This window comes from Parasteatoda tepidariorum, chromosome 8, assembly GCF_043381705.1.
Source record: "Parasteatoda tepidariorum isolate YZ-2023 chromosome 8, CAS_Ptep_4.0, whole genome shotgun sequence".
Lineage (NCBI taxonomy): Eukaryota > Metazoa > Arthropoda > Arachnida > Araneae > Theridiidae > Parasteatoda > Parasteatoda tepidariorum.
Window position 1 is genome coordinate 39,534,410 of NC_092211.1, and position 17,671 is coordinate 39,552,080.

Genomic DNA, 17,671 nt, shown 5'->3' on the forward strand with positions numbered 1-17,671 from the left:
CCGTTAACATATCATGTCACGATTTATCTGTCATGCAAATTTCAAGAGTATGGCGTGCAATATTCCTGGTAGAGCACTCTTAACGACAAGTAGTGAATATTACGCTTTCGGAAACATACAGTGTAATATCATAATACTTTTAATGAAAAAAAAGGTTATTTTAACTAAAGATTATCCATTATTAGTCAAAAAAATCGAAACTATACCTGTATGATCTTTTGGTAGTTGACCGCAGAGTTTGAACCCGGCAGGCAATTCTAAATAATCTGCATCACATCGATCATCAGTTCCTGCTTCTAAATCAAAACTCAATACTTTTAACTCCATCCTACAATGAGCTGGAGAACGGCGCCTTATGCGGAATTCACAAAAAGACTCTGGAGGATATTCTTCAGGAAAACCAGGACTTTGCAGTAAGAAAGATTCTGCAGAATAATCTTGATGACACTCATTGACGGAAGATGCTAAGAAATGAAACATTTTCCGTTAAAATTTTAATTTAAGAACAATTTGAAGAATATTTTTTTTATTGCATATCAACATTATTTTCATGACCGCCCATAATGGAACAACATTCGATTCATAATGGTTTATTTGGTAATTTTTTTATAAAAAGTTTAGAAATAGAAAAAATTGTACTTAACCTATCAAACAACCCCTTATTCACATCTTAAAGAATTCAACTTCAATCTATAAAACTATGTTTAATTTATTTATCAAATGACCTATGTTGATTTATAATAAAATTTGCAAATAACATTAAAACTACATGTTACAAGTTGTAGTATTATACTATGTCACTGAAAAAATACGTGATTAAATATCTAGGAATATTTTTTTTTAAAATTTAAGTGGTAACTCAAAAAAAAAAAAAAAAAAAAACGATTTTCTCGTTAACCTATAAATTAACTACAACTTTGTTTTCTATATTTAAATTCAGCCTCTGTCCCTAATTTACAATGTGATAGTGATATGATTGCACTATTCTGTATACTCAAAACGTAAAAAAAGGTTGTTCAAATTATTCACTTTTTGGTTTAAGACAAGCTGGTTCTTTGAAATGTAAAGTTCTATTTATTTCATAGAAGACTTAAAAGTGTTAAGGAATAATTGAATTGTCAACTATGAATGTAAATGGTGGCAAAAATTTAATTACTTTTTGCTTATTTAATATTTCTTAAATTATTCAATCGTAACTACCATCATGACTTACATTTCAATTAATTTTGGCCATTTTTGGTAAAAATGTTTGGTATTTTTAATAAAATAATAGCCACTTTTTGGATTTTTAACCACCCGTGACAATCCTGCTACTGCGTTTCTTCTGCGAAATATTTCATACGGAGGTGGACAAATAAAAATGAAAACTTTCAGAATTTTCGGTAATTTCGCCAAATTTCAAACGTCTCACCACGAGCGAGCTAGAACAAAAGTGGCTTTTCATATAAGCTTTTGAATCATTTACACCTACTGGTGTAGAAAACAACTTTAAATCAAAGTTTCAGAACAAAGAAGCTTGCATTAAAACTTACATTTAGGTGCCAGAGGAAGAAAGTTTCCCAAGAAGTGCAGAAGATTTTCAGAGTGAGGCTGTTACTTACAAATAACATAGCAATTCCTTAGTACTTTTCAAGAAAGACGGCAAACAGCCTAATAAATGTTTTCATGTTTCTTATAAAATTGATGGTAAAAATTTTCGAATAATTTCTAACATAAAAGAGGCCCAACGTATTTATGCTCATTACATGGCAATGGCAAATCTTACATGATTACGTGAAATTGAAATGATAGGTAAAATAAGTAACATTACATAACAAACCAAAGCACATAGGAAGCAGAAATTTGCTACAACAATTAATTTTCTTTTGTGTGGCTCATCACTGTTCATAATGATTAGCTCAATTTTCAAAGCAAAACTCGTGATATTGCTATAACTATAATTATTGTTATATTATAATAAATTTTTTTTCCAATTAATTTTAAGTTTTTATAATCACTTTTATTTTGTATTTGAAGCACCATTAACATTACTGATTCATACTTTTGGTAAAGTTTGTTCTTGTTCATTAATTTTCTATTTGAATTCATTTTCTTCACGTATATTAAAACGTTCTACATAATGACAATATAGTGAATGCAATAAAATATTATGCAAAAAATACCGGATCTCCTGATATCTTCGCAATCTTCCATTTGATTTGCAAGTATTGAAAATCCTGGTCGCTCATTTTTTGTGTCAGATCTAAACTTTATAGTTATAGTTTCTCCAGCAAATGGAACATTTCCTGAAATAAAGAAATAATAATTACTTTTAGAAAAAATTTTAAGAGAAAAATATGACAACATTTTTCGGTTAAGGGTTCCCGTGTAGTTCTTAATGCTTATGAGGTGCTCTCTTCTTGAAATTTGTCGCAACACTTACGGAGCACTCTGAATACGAAAAAAACTTTCATGAGAAAAAGGGTAATACATATTTATTTATGTCACGTGGATATTTTTTTCTGTTACCTACCACTTTAGCTTTTAAGATGGAATATGCTCTGACTTTCCGTAAAATAAATCCTAATAAAGAAACACTCGTGTTACCATTTTTCTTTTTTGATATAGAAACTGTCCTTTAGGAGGATACTTTATATATATATATATNTTTTTGTGATATATATATATATATATACATATATGAACTAACTTTAGCAGATACTTCAAAGGTTTTAATTATGGTGAAATTGTCAACAATAGCCGACAATTTGAAAATCAATTATAAGAAATAAAAGGAGTTAGAAAAATATGGTGTTTGGTGTTCTGCTTAAAAATCCATCGATCTTTTCGCATCAAATTTCATTATAAGTTACAAAGTTCTTCGAAAGATGGCACTGCATGATCGGAAAAGTATAAGACAACTTGTTGCATGGCAGTCTGTCCATTTCCAACAGAACTAATTGCACAGGTTTCTGTTAATTTTGTACACCGATTGCTCCATGTTGCAGCTGCAAATTGTAGTTTTTTTTCCTTCAAATTATTACTATAGAATTCTTAAGTTATTAGCTCTTCTTTTGGCGAACTTTGTAACTAATGCTTAAACAAAATGAGAACTAATTTTTGTGTTTCCAATAACACAGCAACCTTTATATTCTTTTTGTCAGTTTATTATATTTTAACATTTTATTTAATCTCTTAGTCTCATTTTATTTGTGGGACCGTTGATAGAATTTCTTGGATTTATTATAAAATTATTGGAAAAGGATCTTCAAAAGATAAAAGTTGAACATAGATTCAAACTCCCAATTAGAGCTTCGACAAATCTCTGATTTTTAAATTGCATCTTTAATTTTGATGTTTTTGAAATGAAAAAAAACTGCTTCAGATTAAAAGAATAACTTAAAAAATAAGTTGGAAAAAATATTGAAGGAACATTATTTAAAAAAAAAAGAAATGGAAATTCACATCTATCAATATATTCGTCAACAATTTGCTACTTAGGTATAGAATGGAGTGATGACATTTTCAAGTTCAAGGAAGCAGTTCTACACGATTCTTATCATTCTACTTGAACTAAATATTAACGATTCTTACATTTCACACTGTAAACATGTTTTTCGCAAACAACCGAAGATTTTTCGAGACGTAATAGTTATTTATTTGATGTTGTCAAGGAATCCCGTGGCAATGAACACGTTTCAATTAATCGACAAAGGCGACTGAACTTTGGAAGTCGTCTGATTTTGACATGCTTTAGATTACATTCAAATGAAATCGAAACTGCTTCCGTTAAATAATTGATAAATATATATAAAAAAAGAATGAATGAATGAAGTTAGCTAAAAGACAACTAATTTTAGGAAAAAAAATAAAAAAACACTGGTAGCAGCACTATCCGTGCCTATTATTATACATCTACACTTAAATTCTAATATTTATTTTTGCTATCCTGATGCTGAAATGGGCCTTTTGCAGCTGTATTTTTGTAAAATTTTTCAAATAAATATAAATGTTTTGCTTGTTAATGTGTAATAGTAGCCATGGAAATCTTATTTCGTTTGAAACAAAAGCAAAAAAGAGATATTTATCACAAGCAGGCATACCAAGTACTCTGATTTCAGCAAATCGATTTCATAGAATGGTAGATAAGGATAATAAAAGAACTATAACTTACACCAATTTAGTTGATTTCACTTACCCTTCAGCATTTTAAATTTTTTCTATTCATGTTTTTCAGTGTTAAGTAGAGTTAAAATTTTTTAATAAACTAAAATTTTTAGAAAGACTTTTTTTTTAAAATTAAGACTATGACGTTGAGTCTACTATTAGACTTTTTATATATTATTTAAGTCATGCAAATGTAGTGGTAAATAAAAGTGATTCAATTATAATTTATGAAACTAATAATACATGACTATGTTAAAAATGGGAAATATGTTTTCTAAAACTTTACAAAGTAGTCGTGGGGGGGGGGTTGATACCATTATATATCGATTTCTAATCATGTTTTTCAGTGGTAACTAAAGCTAACATTTTTTAATAAATTAAAAATTTTATGAAGTTTATTTTTTAAATTAAGACTATGACGTTTAGTCTGTTTGTCTTTTTATATATTGTTTAAATTATACAAATGTAGTGGTTTAATTATAATTTATTAAAATAATAATACATGCCTAAATTAAAACTAGGAAATATGTTTTCTAAAACTATACAAATTGTTTAGTAGTTGGGGGGGGGGGGCATATCGCCATTAATTTAACCGATATCTACCGATCGGTGTACCATTATATATCCATTTATTTAAATACGAAACTAAAAGGAAACAGCGAAATTTAAAGCCGATAGTAATTTTTTTTCCAGTTAGGATTAGTTACCAAAACTAACCTGATGCATACACTGAATACATTGTCATTAATGTGACGTGATAATTATCAATGAATAAATGTATCGGAAATATTTAGAGATAAAACATTTTTTACCAGCACTTTTTATTTATTTGAAAAAAAAAATGCTTAATGTGTCTTAAATTGTCAGATAAGGCGATTTGGGTAAAGGATTATTAGGATCATTAGGATCCCCTGATACTTATATCATCCTCTCTTGGACAAACTGTTTACCCCCACTTGACTTTGTTTATTTGAGGACATTTTGCCGTAAATGTTTAATCTTCCAAATTATGCTTATTGTTTTCAATTATGTAAACTGAAATATCAAATAAGAGTTACACAACTTACTGATGGTTCTAGTAGGTATAGGACCACACAATCGCTCTCCTTCAACTTGCAGATAGTCCCTCTGACAAAAGGCATCATTTTCAATGTCAAAAGATAACAGAGTCATTTGCAAACCACATACATAACGATTGGACTTCTTAATTGTATAAGTACACTGCTGTAATGGCGGGTAGGCATTTGGAAAACCTGGGCTTTGTAAGACGAAAATGTCCCGATCAAACGAAGAATCACACCTTAAAGGTCCAGTTTTATCTGTTGAAAAGTTATCGAATTGTTAATTAAGAGTAAGAAATAAAATATGCATGGCGTTCTCGCAAAATCACCCTTACCATGCAATTTTCAAAAGTCTATCACAACTGGGAAAATAGATGAGGTATAAAGTTCAAAAATATTTATTACAATAAAAAAATTAATTAACCGAAATTAGAAAATAACCTTAAAGCTAATTAAAATTAACTCATAAGCTTTTATGATATAGCTTTAATTATTGTTCAAATTTTCTTTTCGTATTTTAGCCTAAAGAAATCGGTATTAATATAAATAATGTTCGTATCAACTTGTCTGTTATCCATCCTCCTTTATTTTTTTCCCAATCAATGCAAAAAATGAGAATGTCCTTTCAATTTGTTCGTTGTCCATTATCACTTCTTGAATTTCTAATCTATACAAATCAGTAGGCTCTCTTATCATGATACCCGTGGTGCGTTTTGATCATTTTTAATAAAAATAATAGAATCTTCTTCCACCTTCCTTCAAAAAACTAGCTGATTTTTAAAGATTTTAAGTTTCATTTTGGTAATGAATTGATTGATTTTGGAAATGATAAACGTCAGCTTTTTTTTATAATATTTTCTAAGTTTTCAAACTATAAATTACGACCACTGGTACAGAAGTATTTAAAATGTAGCTTTTAAGATGATTATGGAAAATAAATGCATGTAATAAGGGCGGTAATTACAGAACATTTTGTATATATTTTTAAAAAATATTGTAAATTTTGAAGGAAAAGGTAAACTTGATGACCTGAGAAACATGATGACGATTAAAAAGACATTCCAAATAAAAGGTTTATTGGGCATTTGAAATAAAGGTTTACATCTAGACTTTACATAAAATGTTTCATAGCAAATAAAATTAATTCAAATTTTATTACTTTTGAAATATTATTCAAAATACACTCATGGACAAAAAAATTAGTGCACCTTAGCTTGGTTTGCTAATTTTTTTGTCTATGAGTGTAGATTTTTTATGCTATAAATAAAATATTAAAATTTCGAAAACTTTTATTACTCTATTAAGTTTTCATTAAATAAATAATTAAGAGAAATAGTTTTAGCTATTAGTCAAAACTTACTTTGGACTGGAACTTCCGGTGTTTTTGGTTTGCATTTCAGTTGTTCTCCTCGAATCAGGAAACCCTTGTGGGCATTGGCACCATCAGAACGGAAATACATCGTGATTTCGTCGGAATTAAACAGATAGGCTCCTGAAATAAATTATAGTCGCCTTGAATTCTTTTTGACATTATGCTTAGGGAAAATGCTTTGTTCGGAAATTGTATCAGAACTCAGCTGCATAATGATGGGGTCGCAGCATTGTTAAAAATATAGAGAAAACAACGAAAAAGATGTAAAGATATTTAAAGGAGAGGAAGAAAAATTATTAAAAGATGTGTTTAAAAAATATTCACAAATTGAAATTTTTTTTAAAATTTAAAACAAAACTTATTCTAATTTAAAATATTATTTATTTATTTTATTGTTATTATTTTCTTAATTTTCTTCGTTAATTTCTCTCTTCTTTTACCCTATTGTCTTTATTATGTTATTATATTATGTAATATGTATGCGTGTTTGTCACGAACATGAAATTTTTTTTGAAATAGACAAATAATAGTGAAGCGTTGTCACCAATTTAAAATATAAAAGATCTTTGTCTGGCCTTCTCAGGGCAGCTATGGCCAGGCCATAGCTGACCTGAGAAGGCCAGGCCAGAAAGTGAGGCGAAAAAAGAAGAAAAAAACTGGTAGTAAACAATTTGAATAATTATAGCTTGTTTTCGGGAGGAGTAAAACAGGTAACAGGTTCTAATTCCTCGTAATTATAATCTAGTTAACACTATTTACTCTTCCTTGGGTTATTATAAGTAACAGTTGGAAATATTTTAACTGTTCAATACTATAACTGTTAAAAATATCTTGGTAGATATGGATATTTTACTTGTCCCGAAAGCAAACTAGAATGAAATGATATTCTTGCCAGTTTTAACTCTTTTTTCTGTCTTACTCTATATAAACTTTTAGGACTGCATACGACCTATTACGATAAGTTTTAAGCTAATTTTAATCAACGATTTTAATAATCTGAAATAATAAAATGAAGTGTTTGTTTGTTTGTCATATAACTCCAGAATTGTTTGTTCTAATGTCTCAAAATTTTGACAGGGACAATTTCAGTCACCAATTTCAGTTAGATCGTTCAGGAAAGACATTTAAACAAAAGAATTTTTTTACTGGCTTTCAGCTTGCGCCACTGATATAAATAAAACTGCAAAGATAGTGTTAAATTTAGTCATTTAGATAATTTAAAAGATAGTGCTTGCTAAAACAAGTTTGCTTGCTTATAGCTTTCATTATTCGAAAAAGTAATTTATTGTAAGGTTCTTAGATATTTAATTATTTTTTATCAGTTTTGCTAAATGAATCGAATTATCGACTGAAGCTTGATAGCATCAGGATGGTTAGAAATATAAAGAAAAAAAACTCAAGGTTTGATTAAGTAAATCCAAATTAAAGTTCGACTAATATTTTCCAAATAAAAGAGCTTCTTATCAACTGATTTTAACGCTAAATTTGATAAACACCAATACGTGTGTTTTAATGTTTTTTTTTATTATAAAGTTGTTTGAAAGTTTTTATTATTCCGAATTTTTTTTGTAGTGACGAGAAAGAAATTAAGAAATATTTTTGCGTCTTTTCCAACTATTAAAATAATTTATGAAGCAAGCCCATTCTTTTAAGGTGCTGATAGTACATGAAAACATGATAAATTAACTATTCAAAAATTTTTTTACTAAATCAATATGACTAACGCAATATAAATCTTTCTATTACAATGTTATGATAATAAGTTCATTTCCAGGTGTTGTTAGTTTAATCTTCCATACGCCGCTTTGGAAAATTAATTCTCTTTCCAAGAATAAGGTATCTTAAAAATAGAATAGTAGCCTTGACTTTCATTTGATCATCTCGTGAATGAATTACATAATCCAGATTCGTGCTAAAATCTGTTATGTTGCCAAATACAAGAAATAAACATTGTCTATTCCTTTGAAATATTTCTCACGTATCTGAATTCGAAAGTTCCTGCAAATATTTATTTACTTTTTATGTTTTGTTTGAACACTGAGAAATCAAAAGGTTATGAAATTATACAAAAAAGCATATTTTATCACGGAATTAAATTTTATGTAGTTGTTGAGAATTTGAAATCCCTTTATATTTAAACATTTTTAAAATTAAATTAATAAGTTATTGAATTTATTTAAATAAATTTAAAATTAAGTTAATAAATTATAGAATTTCTTTAAATATATTCAAAATTTCTTTTGCTTTGAATGATAAGAAAATCTTATTTTTTTAATAAACTTAGTTGCGTTTCTGACATGAAAATGTCCCAAGAATTAATTTTTTTAATTAATTTGGAAAAACTAGATTATTAATCATTTGATTATAAAATATTAATAAGTTTTATTTGATTATAAAATATCTCTATCCATTTCATTAAAAAATCAGAACTATGTATATGGATTTTTTTTATTTTTTATTTTATTTTATAACCGTCGTTGAACAGCCGACCCGATTTTATGGGTTTACGACTACTAATGTTCAACTCAGTAGGCCTGTTATTTTGAACCCAATCCAGAAGACAAGGGAGCTCCTGGATCGAGTATTGAGAGAAACTTGCCTTCGTGGAGGACATTTTGATGGAGCCAACCCCCATTTGCGTTACATGGAAAGGAAAACCACGAGAACCTCCAACGGTTAGCCTGACGGCAAGGGGACTCTAACCCATGATCCGTCTACCACTGAGGATATTTCACGTCAGCACTGTGGTCGGTGCAAGCCGGATGTGGAATTCGTATCGACTGGAATTCGAACCCGGTTCGCCTCATTGGAAGGCGAACGCTTTATCCCCTGAGCCATCGCGGCTCATGTAGGGGAGAGTTGGATAAAACGGGATAGTCGGACAAAACGGGATACTTCGCCTAGGCACCAGACTATTGCAGCTATCTAGTGGAAAACGACAGAAACGTGTTATTCGACCGTGATTATATCATTCTCGGTGCGTCCCGCCTAGAGATCACTATTTGATAGAAAGTTGTAGGTCTCGGAACTTTTTTACTCTATTTTTTTGCCATTTTCTACATTTACGTGCGTTGTTTTTTACATTGTACTGCCTACATATATGGGAATAAAATTTGGGTGAGTATTAAATTTAATTAACCATTTATTTACCAACATTTTTATGCGCAGTCTATCTAATTTTCTTTTCACATTTAGGCAGCAGCCATGTTTGTTTCAAAAAGTGTCGGAGTCGTACAAAGCGGGACACTTGTGAGTTGGATAAAACGGGATAGATTTTTTTATGTCCCGTTTTATCCACCTATTTATTTGTTGGATTATTACATTTTAAAAAAGCCATATATTAATGTAGGCCTAGGCTTTTTAAACAAATTATTTATATTAGCTATATATATTTTTGAAAAATTTAGTCTCTTTATATAGTAATGCAAAATTTGTTTATTAACGTTCATTATTAAGCATTTGATTTTCGACTCTAGGATTTCACATCTTTCTTTAGAACTAATTGTAATGTATTTCTCTGATGAAGACTTGAGCTTTTTTATTTATAAACAATATTATTTATATATGCATTATTTATAATTTTATATTTACATATATGTAAAAAATTAAACATTGTAAACCCTATCCCGTTTTATCCAACCCAGGTGTGCTAAAACGGGATATGTAAGAGTTTGGAAATAAATTTTTTTTTCTATTTCATAGTCATTAAAATTAGTTTAAAATATGTGTTTTGTATGCTTCAATAAATGTTGTATCTTCAAAAAAAAATAATGTATGCTTTTCCTTAACTGATATTCCGTAGTAAATAAAAACAATAATGGTATCCCGTTTTATCCAACTCTCCCCTACATGGATCGGCAAAATTCTCGGTTTCTTATTTTCTTGGATGCTGATAATAATCGCTTTCTTGTCTTCTAAACCACATTCGGAATACTTGCATGGCACGTAATTTTTAAATTATACTCTTCATTTTCGTGCTATATAAACAATATGAGTTCCATAAGAGATGATAATTATTTTTAAAACTGCATTACTTAAAAACATGAAATGCATACATTTTAGTCAATAATGTGAATTTGAAAAAACATAAAAAGAAAAAAGAACTAAGAAAAAAAATTCTATTATATTTTACGTTTTAAATTGTTTTACGTATTTTTTTTTTCTTCATCATGCGTGTTTAAATACGAAAAAAAAGATAAATGAATGAAACTTCATAAAATATAATTTTACATGTTCGCTAAAAAAGTTTTAATTTTTGCCAGGCTATCATCTATAACTGTGGAATGAAACAAATATTTTCTACAAAAACGCAATTGGTATATTGATGTACATTTTATAAGAAGTAGACAAATTATGGTAGTATCATTGATTTAGGAGTCTATTGAAGTATTCAAGAAGTAGACAGGATCACTGCATATCTAAAAAAATTTTATTTCGAAAAATATAATTCTTGCACTGACTTTTTTATAACCTTTTTGCGTTTGCCTTAGGTTTATGTTTATTTTATAACATTCTGTATAACATTCAAATATACACAGAAGAGCCATTACATTATGACCACTCTGCTAATTACATGTAGCGCCACCTTTAGCCCTCAAAACTGCTAGCACCCGCCGTGGCATTGATTCCACAAGGTGCTGATAGGTAGTCTGAGATATCTGGTACCAACTGGTCCTGCAATTCCCTCATATTGCGAGGGGGTATCGTGGCAGCACGAATTTGGTTTTCCAAGTCGGACCACAAATGTTCTATTGGATTAAGGTCACGTGAATTTGGGAGCCAAGACATGACTTGAAAGTCACTGGAATGTTCCTCGATGATTCGACCCTTATGACATGGTGCATTATCCTATTGGTAAACACCATCCCCCGCAGGAAAAACTGTTTCCATGAATGAGTGAACCTTGTCAGCAACTATGTTCAAGTAGCTTACAGACGTCATGTCTGTAAGCTACTTGAACATAGTTGGATTGTTCTGTGCCTCTAGGATTGTTCTATGAGGATTATGGGTCCTAATGTGCCCCATGAAAGAATTGTTCCTGGGCGAGAAACCATGAAAACCTGGGCGAGCCCATTGTTATAGATGGAGGGTGGTCATAATGTAATGGCTCTTCGGTGTATACGTATAATAGTCCTTCCTATTTCAGATCTTAACAACCAAATGCCGTCTAATTATGGAAGCAGAGTTATAGAAGCAATAATTATTTCACTTACTAATCTCATCCTCTTGAAGTGTTCCACAAATTCTTCTTCCATTGATGCTGAGATAATCAAAATGGCAATCATCACTGGGTTCGAGATCGAAGCGTAAAAATACAAGTTTCACCCAGCATATGTCATCTGAAGCCTTCTTGACCAAGTAACGACAATTCACACCGTTTGGATATGGCATAGGAAAATTCACACTCCTGATTTCGAATTCTGGACGTTGAAATGTCCGATCACAGTTTTGGTTGGCAGTCTGAAAAAAAAAAGTATGATTGATCTGAAACTTTTAATGACCTCGATTTACTGAAACGCTTTGTTTAAACAAAAACTAATGTCTAAAATATCCCGGCAATAACTAACATATCAAGTTGAAGGTATTTCAAGAACAAAGTGATTGGAAAGAAGATCGCGTGCAAGCGATTTCTAGTAATTGAATTGGTAACTTATAGATTGTCTAAAATCCGGATGCATGTTTTACAGATTTAATACCTAGCAATAATCTTCAAATATGTAATTATCTTAATGTTTTTTTTAAATTTTTTTTATTTCCAATGAGCTGCATAATCGGTCTTGCCGATTAGCAGACCTAGTGCGTTCTCCAGAGGTATCCACTCTTTCAGGACCACCACAATGGGTGGGATACTGTTGGTCATGTTAATTAGAACGTCTAGTTTCTGCCACACTAGATGGCAGCACCGAGACTCTATTTGGATGCTAAAGTGCACTAGGAATTTAATTTTGCCGGAAATGCCAAGAGCCAATAAGGCACACTCCAGGGATTATCTCAATGTTTATGCCTAGAAATTCACTAAGAGATGACCAACATTTAAATTTGTTTCTCACTATGAAACCGATGGTCACAGTCGATAGTCAATTTCACAGTTAGATAATTTATTATTATAATAACTTAGCTGATACTCTTTACATTTCTCAACAGTTTAATTTAATTGCCAAGGATGGTGCTTGATAAATTTGCTATTCGCATAAAAACCGAAAAGATTTTTCATAATGACAAAAGAAAGCTACAAACCAAAAACATATTTTTCTAATAAAACAGTTTTTGAAACAGAATTTTTTAAAACATATTTTTCATGCTTCTTTCATCTTTTTGTATTAATTTAGGTCGAAATAAGTGAAAAATATTTTATTTAGCATTTTAATAATTTATGGTTATGAAATACAGTACGAAACACTGGTGTCTTTTTTGGCGTTACAGGTTAAATGTTTCAAACACAGCTCACTTCCAAATAATAATTTTTCACATTTGCACTTACTTGCAGTAACTAAGAAAAACAGTTAGTCATCATCGAAATTTATTTAATTTATGAAATTAATTACTGATAAACTTTTGAATATAAAAGAAAAAAATTCAACCTAATTTTTTATGATTTATATTTTAGAAGAAAAATAATTTCGATAACCTAGTAGATGTTTTAGTAACTATTAGAATGCTTTTTATTATTAAAAAATATCAAACTGTATTTTCTCTTGCAATAAGAGCGTCAGGAAAAAAATATATAAAAGGAACACCTGTGTGAAGGGTTGCAGCCATAATAAATAAAATAAATAAATGCTATCTAAATAAACTGGTTCTAAAAATTTTGAAACCCAGAAAAAGAATGTTTGAAATGTCATTTAATATTTACTACTACTTAGTTTTTTCATTATTTTTACGTTCTTAAAAGAAATCTTGTTGTTACAAATGGTGAATACACCCATAGTTTATTCTATTTTACTTTAAGTGTAAAAAACAAAATCCAGTTAGTTTTTCTTTAATTCACTGGCTGTTAAGAAAATGGGCAAAATTGGGAGGAATGTTTCTCCCCTATACACTGCTCTCCTATATATTAACATGAAAAAAACCGGTTCAATACAGAGAAGACAGCAGGTTAAAATACTACTTTTTACGTGCAGAACCATCAGTGGGTTAAACTAAAAAAAAAAAATGCTTTTAATTGAAAAATCTCAACTGTTACCTGTAAAGTCCTCTGCAACGCTGTTGCTTCGAATATTGGATAATCGACTAAATGTTCATAATCTACATGTCCAGGAGGATAAAGGTAATGTTCTTCCACTGGTGGAGGTTCAGCAACAGGAGGTTCAAAATGTGGTTGGAAATTTGGCTGAAAATTCGGTGGCTGTTGTACTGGTAGCTCAAAATGTTGTTGTCCTTTAGGTTGTTGATGCATTGGAAGCTCAAAGTGAGGTTGCATTTTAGGTGGTTGCTGAGCAGGGGGTGCACCTTTTATTGCTGATTGAGCATCTGGACATTCTTCTTGTTCAACTTTGATTACAAATCCGGGTCTTGTGTTCGCAGAATCAGAATGAAATACGAACTTTGTTTGGTAATCTCTAAATTCAACCATTTCTATAAAAAAAAGAGAGTCCTATTTAAAAAAAATTAAATTCGGAACTCAGTCTGATTTCAGTCTTGCACATCAAACAGGCTCTTTTTAGAGTCCGATTGGGACCATATTGTTCTGAGTTTCCAAAAATTATCACCATTTAAAGAGTAAAACTATTATAATCGTTACGAATCAACTAGGGATTAAGCTATTGTATCAGATTACATAATGTGATTATACGCTTTCGCTTTTAATTACTAGTGTTTCTTTACAAAGATGCTAATTTGCAGTGTTGAATTTGTTTATGCTAAGCTTTTTGCAGTTTCAGATTTTTATTTAGAGTACATCAGTTTCGTCGCATGCCTTTCTACGACATTCTGAATCTTAAAGCGCGTGTCCAATATGCGTGTATGTGTGTTTTTCACTCGATGGCAGTGCTATCGGAGCAGCGAGCAGTCTAATGTTTATGTGTGTCATCATAGGTTGAACTTTTAAAATGTAATGTTAAATTTATGTTTTTCTCATTTAATCTTATATGTTAAATCAATGGGTTAGAGTCCCCTTGCTGTCAAACTAGTCCTGGGAGGGTTTCATAGTTTCCCGTAGTTACATCAAAAGGTCCTCCACGATGGCTAGTTTCTCCCAATGCTAGATCTAGCAGTTCCCTAATCTTCTGGGTTGGGTTAATTACGAAGCTAAGGAATTGAACATTGATAGTTGTAAACCCAGAATTGGGTCAGCTCTACAACGCCAGTAATAAAATATAAAATATTTGTTGCGCAAATAAATCACATATTGAATATTCTGTAAATATGCAGAAATGTCTAAAATAAGAAGCTTAAAATTAGAAAACTATGTACAATTTAAAAAACTATGAGCCAATCCATTGCTTTTGTGCAAGCAAGCAGTAGAGATTTCATAAGTCAGATTTTGCAAAATTGATTTATTACAAAAGCGTATATAGGGTTATTTATTATTCCCAGGCGATTTCAGAAAGCTGTAACAATAATAATAATAACAATATAGAAAAATCAAACCTTGCACTAAATGCAGAAACAATTTTGGTTTTATTTAAATCCTTAATGTGTTTTATGTGTGAACAATTGGTCAAACGACATTCATCAATGCGAAAGACCAGTTCCTCCGTTCAACATGGTATTATGAAATTGACGGCACGGTAATTCTTTTATTAGTAACTTTTCTTATGATGTTATCTATGTAGATGTTTTATTTTTATTCCATTTGCCGTGTCATTTACTAGAGTTGTGTGAAAGGATTGCAAGCAATGTCAATATCGTTGATACTATAGTCCAGGGGTGGCCAACCTGCGGCTCGAGAGCCACATGCTGCTCTTTGAAGGATTATTTGTGGCTCTCGATAAATGTACCCGAGTTCCCTTTTCATTTTTGTGCTATTATATTTTGACAAAATTATTATCGTCCCTTGACGAATCGACAGATATCACAGATCTTTCGCAACTGGCAGTTTTTATAAGTTTTGTTTCACCGGACTTCGTTGTTAAAGAAGAATTATTAGATTTAGTAGCACTTCAAGAGTAAACCCGTGATGTCGATACTAAAAATTAGATTCCATACTGAAAACTTTTGAAGTGCTTCTTATTAAACTTGTAAGCATTGCAACTGATGGAGTTCCGCAATGCTGGGTAGAAAAAATCGGTCTTATTGGGATTTTAATAGATGATTCTTAAATTCCACAATTCATACCGTTTCACTGCATAATTCACTGAGAACATCTCGTTACAAAGTATATAAAATATCCTGATGTTATGAAAACAGTGTTACACATTGTAAATTATATTTGCACGAATGCAAAAAATCATCGACAATCAATAAATTTCCTTAAAGAATTAAAGGACGAAGAACTTCCAAATGACATTAATTCCTTTTGCATTCTTTTCTTTTCCTGTGATCAGTATTAACTAACCAGCATCTCTAAGAATTACCGAGAAGTGCTGTCATCAATTATTCACCAAATTTTATAGAATTATCAAGAGAAGTAAAATAAATGTGTTTAGTTTTTAATATTTGAATTCAATACACGTATTTTGTACTTTTATTTATATGTTTTCAATAAATATAATTTCTGTAAAAAAAATTTTTTTATACCTTTTTTGCCTACCTTTTAAATACGTATTTAATTGCGGCTCGCGAAAAATTTCAAATTTTGAAAAATGGCTCTACTATCAAGGAGTTGGCCACCCCTGCTATAGTCTTTCATGATGATTGGCAGAAACTAGATTATCACATTGATGTATGCCGCTTGACCAAGATTTAACAAATAGAATAACTAAAGTAACGATTGTAAATAAAGTTTGAAATATTTCTGTATTGTGCCAGTTTTTTTTCTTTCTTTATTTACTACTAGCCGCCAAAGGCGCCCAGCTGTTCGCCAAGCTAAAGGTTTTCACAAATAAAGTTTTTTAAAACATAGCCGGAAATCTGAAGATTAGTGGACAATTAAAGTGTTCCTGTCCAGCAATTTTGTCTTCATATCCAGTTCTGCTGCAGATGTGTTATAGCTCTTGAGGATGTTTGAAATTATATAGCTACAACGCTTAAGAAAAAAAAAACTAAAATGCTAAATACATGAAAAGAACACGAAAACGAATTAATTTTTTATGGTATCAATTTCTATTTCTATATAATTTTTTATGGTATCAATTTCTATTTCTATATCGCTACAAAAATTATCGTCTTCGCTTAAAAAAAAAAAATAGAGCGTGGAAAGAAGAAGAAAAACTTATTATAACAATTATGAACAGCGACAAATATATCAAAGCGAAGCGTTCTATTTACGTATCGAATATGTTGCCACATTTTTAATACAAAAGTTAAACTTTTCTCCACTTTGATAAATGTAAACTAATGCGAACCTTACAATTAAATTATTAATTCCTTCGTATATTATTGGTTTAAGTTGTCGAAAATTAATATTTCAATTGTAAGGTTCGCATTAGCATACATTTATAAGAGTGGAGAAAAGTATATGCATTTTTTAATAGTTTTTTGAATATGGCTCTTTGAAGACGAAAAAGCATAGATTTTCTTACAAAATGACTGATAACTAAAAAACTAATCCAAATTTTTGAAAAAGAAAAAAAATACTTCTTCATTATGTCAAAACACAATTATGTGCCGAGTTTCGTGCCTGGGCGAAGCTTCTGGGGCGATATATTGTGATTACAGACAGACAGACACACACACAGCCGCATTTATTATTATGTATAGATAGCCGTATGATACCCTGTTGAGAATAATGAAAATCCTTTAACTTAACGGTTAAGAAACATGAATGTTGAAAACATTTTTGAAAACTCGTATAGCTTTAATTTTTTATTTGTAACTAATGTTTAAAACAGAACATAAATGTTTTTCCACAGTCAATTAACACTTTGAATGCCACGCTAATTTTACATGGCTTGCTCGTCTGCCCACACGGTAAATAACAACAAACTAAATTTGCAAATATAGACAGATTTTGCTAGTTTATAAAAGGTTTAGCATGACATATCTGAAAAAA

At 30.4% G+C, this 17,671-nt stretch overlaps 1 protein-coding gene across 1 annotated transcript in view; it reads right to left on the minus strand.

Moving 5' to 3' along the window:
- Positions 1–17,671, minus strand: part of LOC107451418 (cubilin) — a 97,211-nt gene that overhangs the window by 22,940 nt on the left and 56,600 nt on the right. Inside the window, exons 16-21 of the mRNA XM_016067495.3 lie at positions 13,763–14,154; positions 11,793–12,039; positions 6,568–6,699; positions 5,214–5,465; positions 2,163–2,285; positions 207–464 (exon numbers count right to left, since the gene is read on the minus strand). Of these exons, the coding sequence (XP_015922981.2) occupies positions 207–464; positions 2,163–2,285; positions 5,214–5,465; positions 6,568–6,699; positions 11,793–12,039; positions 13,763–14,154 (1,404 nt within the window). The remainder of the gene's footprint in view (positions 1–206; positions 465–2,162; positions 2,286–5,213; positions 5,466–6,567; positions 6,700–11,792; positions 12,040–13,762; positions 14,155–17,671) is intronic.